This window comes from Nanorana parkeri, unplaced genomic scaffold, assembly GCF_000935625.1.
Source record: "Nanorana parkeri isolate BGI_ZX_2015 unplaced genomic scaffold, ASM93562v1 scaffold565, whole genome shotgun sequence".
NCBI classification, from domain to species: domain Eukaryota; kingdom Metazoa; phylum Chordata; class Amphibia; order Anura; family Dicroglossidae; genus Nanorana; species Nanorana parkeri.
Window position 1 is genome coordinate 194,238 of NW_017306833.1, and position 8,847 is coordinate 203,084.

General features: G+C 45.5%; 1 protein-coding gene across 1 annotated transcript in view; it reads right to left on the bottom strand.

Moving 5' to 3' along the window:
- Positions 1-624: 624 nt before the first annotated feature.
- Positions 625-8,847, bottom strand: part of LOC108791664 (complexin-4-like) — a 21,953-nt gene continuing 13,730 nt past the window's right edge. The window contains exon 3 of the mRNA XM_018562205.1: positions 625-843. Coding sequence (XP_018417707.1) covers positions 625-843 — 219 coding nt within the window. The remainder of the gene's footprint in view (positions 844-8,847) is intronic.

Sequence of the window (8,847 nt, forward strand, 5' to 3'; positions counted from 1 at the left end):
CACGGCACTGCCAGTCAGAGGAAATCTCCCTCTGACCGGAAGTTCCGGTATCAGGGATAAGTATCGGAGTACTCGCCCAAATACTCGGTATCAGCACCGATCAGGGCATCCCTAATTTAAATTACAGTAACTCATATTTTCTACTGATTACTCTGTTTTTTAATACATATTTTGCATTCCCATACTTTTATTGTATATATTATATTGTATTACAACTTTTTTATTTATTCGTGGGGCATAGAAGATTTTGAAATAATTTCTGTGGTCTCCCTAGGGTTAAGAACCACAGCTCTATAGATCAAACACTCCCTCATGTGGTAGTATTGGCATACTACAGTACATGGCGATACATTAGGTAGAGATGGTAGTTTAGTAAAGACTCATTTTTATTATATATTAAGCGCTGAAACTAAAGAAATCTATTATGTTAGACGCCACAGCCATAGAAATGATAATTACATATGGTACATTAAATAGCAATACTCTTGGCCTAAATAGTAACAGTAATAGTTCAGTCTGAATAGAAGCTTAATAAATCATACTGATATCACACATAAATTAATCTTGTTAAAGAGTATTCACAGCTTTATTTATTTCGCCCTAATTACCCAAGCTCATAACTTGTCACATTATCTCACATTTCTCTTCTGCTGCTCTTTTTACTTCAGTGAAGGTTCCTTGAGCCCGTGTCTTCAGCACATCAATATCAAAGTCAGGTAGCATGGAAAGTAAAGAGCCCTGTTCCTCTTCTTCCTCTTCATCCTCCTGCACCATCTTAGCAAGATCTTCTGGAAGCTCCACTTCTCCTCCCACCATCTGTAACTGGGCATCGTCCTTCTCACTCTGCAAAAGGTAAAAAATAGTTTATAAAAGGTAAATTGTAACCTACTACATTTTTCTTATTGCCCCCTCTCATATTAGTATTACCTTTCCTACTATTTTCTAATCACTAATAAATGCTTTGTAGTCTTGAATCATGAGTGCTTCTGCCACTGCCCTTCATCCCAGCACTGCTATTTTATTATGACAATTCATTAGTATAGTATGTTGTATGAATTTTAAATGCAAGAAGACCACTCTTTATAATAAGTATGAAAGTCTGGGCTGGAAATGAGAGTTATTGGAACTTTGTGTTCCCATTTACATTATTTAAGGCCATGATTCAACCCACATTCTCGGCACAGTAGTCACACTCTACATTCCGACATCCTCATTGCTGACAGGTCATTACATTCCAGGATCAGACAACCACCTAGAGTGGTTTATTCTAAAAATTCCTGGTGAGAGCTGACCCATATGACAAATATGCCACCCCTAAACATGTATTTTCATCTAAGAAGGGGTGTTTCAAATGTTACAACTGTAATGTGTGTAACGCATTCATCACTGGGGAATCTTTCTTTCATCCACATACAGTGAAGAAGTTTGTCATCAATTCAATGGTTACTACAATTGTACACAGACTGTACACAGACTGTATTCACATTTGAAGTACCCATGCACACTAGTTTATGTCGGAAAAACTATTAATCCTTTTAAAAGGAGATATCAAAAACATAAGAGAGACATCAAACTAGCCATTGAACATAAGAGACAGGGGAAGGAATTAGACCCCAGACCCTTAAGGGAGGAGACAGGGAGGAGCCTCCCTGTCCCTCACTTGCTCGTCACTGCTGAGGCTTCTAGCTCGACGGCCTCAGTAGGTTTTTTTAAAAACTTTTTTGGATTGGACAGCTTGGACCAATGGCGCTTTGCCATTGGTCCAAGCCATCCACAGAGCTTACGCGTCTAACAAAGAGTAGAGACTGTGACAGCTCTTGCCTCAATAGTTAGGTTACACAAGCAGTGGGGAAGCCCGCTGCTGTCCAACCTAACTACAGGCAGCAGTCCGTCCATGACAGGTTACACAGCGGGGAAACTTTCCCCGCTGTGTAACCTGATAGAAGCCGATCTGAATGGAGAAAAAGCTGTCAGCTTCAGACTTGAGATGTGTTCGATCCCCGTACATCCCGGGCAGCCTTTTGGGAGGAGCAGGCTTCCGATCAGAGCATAGTTCTTGGTGTTGCGCTTGGGGTGATTAGGGTGTGCCCAGGCACACCCAGTGTGCATGCCTATGCCCTAGCCCCATCTTCTTACTTGGCGTCAGTAATACATTTCCTGTATATATTTAAATATTTATGATTCCCACCCCATCTGCTGGTGGGGCTTTTGTCCTTAACTGCTTGAAGACCAGGTGTTTAGATCCCCTACCTGGCCAGGCCATTTTTCAGTGTTCAGCGCTGCGGTACTTTGACTGACATTTATTCCGTCACGCAACGCTGTACTGAAATGAATTTTATACCATTTTTTGGGGACAGATAGAGCTTTCTTTTGGTGGTATTTAATCACCACTGCGGGTTTTATTTTTTACTATATTCAGGAGAAATTACTGAAAATTTTGAGAAAAAAACGTACTTTTTTTACATTATGCTATAAAACAACTAATATTACCCACTTTTTTGGTAAAATATAAAAGATGGGGTCACGTCGGGTAAATAGACACCAAACATGTCAAGCGTAAAAATTGCGCGCACTCGCAAAATCGCAAAAAACTAGCATACCCAAAATTGGCCATAGGCGACGCTTTAAAAGCTTTTACCGCTCATCAGTTTAGTGTTATCAGTGATTGATGGCCCTAGAACTATTGCTCTCATTCCGACGTTCGCGGCGATATGTAACATGTGCGGCGTAATGGGTGCAATCGTCGTTTTCGCAGGTATGCGCACCTGACGCATGTTTACATGCGTGTATGTAGGGGTGGGGACTTTAAAAAAAAAATAGTTTTTTTTAATTCTTTTATTCTTCCGAATGCTATTTGTGAGTTTCCGAATGCTATTCGGGTCTGTGAGCCGAGGTGTCATAATGCTTTTCATATGACACCTCGGCTCACAGACCCGAAACACAGACCCCCACAACCCAACCACTGGGTAAGGGTTGTGGGGAAGAGGCCCTTGTCCCCATCGGCATGGGGACACCCTCCCAATGCCGAGGGCATGTGGCCTGGTAAGGCGCAGGGAGGGGGCGATATGGTATGGTATGAATTTGGGGGGGAACCTCACGCTTTTTTTTTTCATGTTCTGCAAAATATATATTTTTTTTTTTCTAATGTCTTTTTGCTGCAACGAAATTTCGTCCAATAAACGAAAAATCGACCGGACTACCGCTAACGAATTTTGGGAAATCGGGAATTATGATTCGTTTGCATTTGTTTTAGCTGTAATTCGGAATTCGGATGCATCCGAATCTCCGAATTTCCGAAATTTCATCCGAATTTAGTTTTGGAACGAAACAAATCGCACATGTCTAATGGTCCTTCCATTCTGTCATTCCTTTTAGTATGCCCCCATTAAGCAGTTGTGGTCCACCTGATATGGCGCATTGCAGGGTGCACAGATGAGTTTCAGCAATCAATGACAATGTCTGGAGCAACCTGACAGAGAGCAAAAACTACTTTGAGTATTGAATGTTCTGACTTGACCAGTGGCTAGGACTACTACAATATACTAATGAACTGCTGTCTTGCCCAGCCCCCAGTGTTGTCTGAGAGGGTTTTCAGTGCAGCAGGCAGTGTTGTGATTGAGAAGTGGATCCGGCTGTCCACAAACAGCTTGGATATGCTCAGGGGCGGATCTACCGCCGTTGCAGCCGGTGCGGCTGCACCGGGGCCTGAGCCTGGGGGGGCCCAGTAGACCCAGGCACCAGACCAGTAGCAAGGTAGGGCAAGAGGTGGTGGGGGGGCCGGCTGGACGCACGTCCAAACGGCCGCACGTTCAAACGGCCTCACGGCAGTGAGGCCAGTGTGAGGCAAAGCAGCCTGCAAGCAAACGGTGAGGCAGCGATGGGGCCTCGGCCAGGAGGACCCAGCGAGCAGCTTCCTGATCACACAGCCCGCCACCTCTCCCAGCTACATCCCAGATAGCAAGAAATTGTGCTGCAAGTTTGAAAATGACTTGCTAAACTATTGCAGACTTGCCAAGCTTCACAATTTTGTTGCACAATTACATCAAGTCTGCATTGCAAGTCTCCAGACCAGAGCTCTTGCAGAGCTCTTGCTAAGACCTGCAGGACTCTTGCTATAGACTTGCCAAGCAAATTTGCTACAAATTCGAAAAGTGTCAACTAGAACTTGTGCTGCGAGTGTTCTGCAAGTCTACAACTTGCCAGGAATATGTGCAGCAAGTTAACAAAATTACAATTTCACCCCACCACAAGTTTGTAGCAAGTTATCCTTGCTATCTGGGATGATGTTCCTGCCGCGAGGAGGAGGAGATGAGGTGATGCTTTTATCCTCTGTATGTGCCTAAGTTCTGTGACATGTTTTTTGTAGTCCTCTATAACTGATGGAATTATTCTGCATTTCTGTAGAGAGTATTGCTGAAAGTTGTAGTCCCCTATAGCCGTTACCATTCTGCATTTCTGTAGAGAGTATTGCTGGAAGTTGTAGTCCCCTATAGCCGTTACCATTCTGCAATTCTTTAGAGATTATTGCTGGGAGTTGTAGTCCTCTGTAGCCATTACCATTCTGCATTTCTGTATAAAGTATTGCTGGGAGTTGTAGTCCTCTATACAGAAATGCAGAATGGTAATGGCTATAGGTGGGCAGGGAGGGCATTGTAAGAGCCGGGGGGGAAACAAAATCTTGCACCAGGGCCCATTGTTTCATAGGTCCGCCACTGGATGTGCTGACCTTTATAAAAGTGAACCAAAACTGGATTACTGAGCAGTTCCAACAACCCACTGCTAATGTAACTAATTAGCCGCCTTGTACTGAATTCTGATTTTTGTATTAGTATTTCAGATACAGTCTCTGGAATTAGCTTTTTCTCATTTTCTCCTGCGCTCGATTACTCCTAAAAACTGGGCGTTCCTCCTTACAGCTGCTCACTTAAATTGACTACATGAGCCTGCATTAATATCATTCAATATTTGATATTTAATATCATTCACATATTTGAATCTCTAAATAATACCCTGTTTTTTGTTGGTTATGTGTTTAGATGAAGCACTGAGATCTTGAGAAATGCTGAATTAGGTTTTACTTGCTTAGCAGAACACATCAGAATACAGCATTATAAAGCATACAGAAAGAACTTCCTGTGTATATCATAGATAAGCATGCAAACAAAGACTAGCATTGCACTAAACCGCCATCTATAGCTCAAAAGACATAATTACAGTCAGTAATACAATCAGTACATGTCAATATATGCTGTTGCTTTTCCAACACACCATTTAGCTTCTGTAGGGAACTGTTCTTTTATACACCTTCTGTGGATGCTATCCCGAGGGGTTCCCTTCACCTTTTGGACAGACTTGCCCATTCAAGCCAGTGGGGTCCTCGCCCATTTCTTAAGACTCCTTTCCCTCTGGCCTACGCTATAGTTTTGGAGGATACCGCATGTCCTGAAACCCCGTGTCAACCACAGTGGTGCTCAAAAGACATAATTACAGTCAGTAATACAATCAGTACATGTCAATATATGCTGTTGCTTTTCCAACACACCATTTAGCTTCTGTAGGGAACTGTTCTTTTATACACCTTCTGTGGTTTTATTTACATTAATGTTATCCACTACCATAGAGTTCTGTTACAAACAGATTCTTCCTTTTCATAGGATATGCTTCCTGCCCCTGCTAAAAAGGTTAAGAAACCCCACAGTAAGAGATATGGTCTTTTCGTGAGGTAATATTCAGTGTGTGTGCCCTCATGCCATATGTTGTGGAACTGAAAAATACTGCATGCTGATTCTGTGCTGAGTTCCAAACCAAAAAGGAGATAGGCAAGTGTTCCTGCACTGTGTAGTTTCACTTTCTATTATGTTGTCATGACTCCTGTGCGAGAATCTTAAGATTCCTGTCAGAGGTATCTCTGATTCAGTATGATTGAGCTATTTGCATACTGCAAGATAATTGTGATTTCTCAGCTGTATAAGAGCTAAATTCACCTGACTAGGTCTTATCAGGTGAATCTTCTGTTGTTGCAGTGAACACTTGCAGCTTTATTATTTAAAGGAATAGCACCCTTTTTGGTTTGGAATTCCTTAGCTAGTGTTAGCTTAGGGAACAGTAAACATTATAGGGTAGAGGTAGGTTAGGCATCCGATGGCCGCTTAGACAGTTAGAGGCCCGGTTGTATTGATAGCCTAGAATTAGAACAGGGACCAAGAGATAGAATAGACAGGTCTGTTTTACTTTATAGGTGACGCATTCCAGATGGTCTCCTCAAGAAGTGCATTCATCTGCTGCTGCTCCAGCATTGCGTCTTCTCAAGCCGGATTGGACTCTGCCTAAAAATAATCTCACCAGGGGCCCCTGCAACTGGACTTTGCTGCAATCCACATTTGGAGGTATCCAAATAAAGTGACTTCATATATATACATATACCCGTGTATAGGTGCACCATTCTTATAGGACATATGATCATTTTATTTGTCATTCCTGAATGTTCGTGTTTGTATCGTAATGAGATGGGGTTTGACATGTCTATACCCATGTCCATTAAAAGCTGGCGGATCTATATTGCTTCTTGACAAGCGTGTGCTGCTGCTATGTATTCAGCTTCAGTTAAGGAAAGTGCAACAGTTGTTTGCTTTTGACTAGACCAATTGATGGGTTTTCTGCACACTACTCTGAATGCCCACCTGAGGACTTGATTAAATATATAGTCCCATGATCCCGTGCCTGCTGCCTAGCTCCTGGTCTCCGATGATCCCGTGCCTGCTGCCCAGCTCCTGGCCTCCGATGATCCCGTGCCTGCTGCCTAGCTCCTGGTCTCCGATGATCCCGGGCCTGCTGCCCAGCTCCTGGCCTCCGATGATCCCGTGCCTGCTGCCTAGCTCCTGGTCTCCGATGATCCCGGGCCTGCTGCCCAGCTCCTGGCCTCCGATGATCCCGTGCCTGCTGCCTAGCTCCTGGTCTCCGATGATCCCGGGCCTGCTGCCCAGCTCCTGGCCTCCGATGATCCCGTGCCTGCTGCCTAGCTCCTGGTCTCCGATGATCCCGGGCCTGCTGCCCAGCTCCTGGTCTCTGACGATCCTGTGCCTGATGCCCAGATCCTGGTCCCTGATGATCCGGTGCCTGATGCCCAGCTCTTCGCCTCGGCTGATCCGGTGCCTGCTACCCAGCTCTTCGCCTCAGCTGATCCGGTGCCTGCTGCCCAGCTCTTTGCTTCTGGTGCCATGGGGATGCCCCTTGCAACCGAGGGACCTGGGGATCGGGACATCTACCGCAAGTGGGGTGAACATGTGCGCAAGCCCGGGCCTGGTAGTGGTGATATCCTGGGGAACGGGGGAGTTCCATTTGAGCACCCCTTGCTTCCAAAGGGTCTCGCTGCGTTCCCTAAAGTATGTGGTGACCTGGGTCGGGTGGCCACAGCTTTGGGGGTATCCAGGTGGCTGGCTGAACGTGCTTTCGGTCCTAGTGACCCCCCATGTTTCATTGCGGTGGTCTGCCCGCTGAAACCCAGGCTCCTCGGTGCTGGGGGGTGTGCCCTACGGAACCCTGGTGCCCATGGCCTTTCGGTTGGGTCTTCTGCTGACCTGTGGAGGCTTCTGCCGGATCCGGGTGGTGGACTGCTCGGCCTGATGCCTGACCCTGGCGGGGGGGGGTGCTCAGCCGGTCCCCGAACTTTGGCCCTGGGGCATATGGTGGACTTGGCGGCCTTGCAGGCTTTCCGTGCCCTTGGACTTCGAGGCTGCTGATGGACTTTGTGGGAGCGTCCGGAGTCCGCTCCTTGAGAGGGGGGTACTGTCAGGATCCAGAGCACCCCCAGGTGGCGCTGGAGCCAGGTCCTGCAGTTCCTGTGCTCGCCTGCGGGTGTCTCCAGCAGCCAGGGACTGTAAGGAACCTGTGCAGCTCCAGTACTCACCTGCGGGTGTGCCCCAGCTGTGAGTGATCATCCCATCACCTGGTGCTTCCTGGGAGGGTATTTAGGCCCTCCCTGCAGTCAGGAAGCTGGCTCAGTATTGCGTCGCCTGCACTTGACTGATGCCTGAACCCAGCTTCCTGAACACAGCTTCCTAGCTGCAGACCTGTCACCGACCCGGCTTGTTACCCGACCACTCTTCTTGGATCCTGTTTCTGTACCGTGCTGCCCTCCTGTTAATGACCTGGCTTGTACCTGACCATTCTTCCTAAATCCTGTACTGTGCTGCCCTCCTGTTACCCTCCTTGTTTCTTCACTGCTAAACCTGTGGGGGTTGAGGGGGTTAGTAGTTTTGTTTGATGGTAACAAATAAACTGTGCATAGAACCCTATCCTGTGTGGGCATATTAATTTGGTCATCCTGCGTGGGTACCTGCATGTGGTGTGAGGACGCCTGTGCATGGTACCCTGACAGCTGCTGAAGCAGGATTTAGAGTTTTTAAAGAAAATGTCATTACCAAGTTCTATGTATGGCTGCAGCAAAGCTTCCTGTACTCTCAATACTAGGGATGCACCTATAGATAATATTACAAACAGGATCTGTGCTATGGAACAACAAACCCCTAAGCTGCCATACTAAAAAACTGTATATAACACCTAAAAAAACGTGAACTATAAACATGCCCTGCGCAATTGAGATCAACTACATGTGCAATCTAAAGATAATCTACATGTCAAGTAAATACAGAAATATAGAAATACGCAGAATCACCCTATGGTGAATAAATACATATTAGGTATTTTTCCACTATATAATGTATTTATTCACCATAGGGTGATTCTGCATACTTATATATTTATTTCACATGTAGATTATTATTAGATTGCATGTGTAGTTGGTCTATAAAATGCATTGCACGTTTATAATTCACTAGGGATGCTACT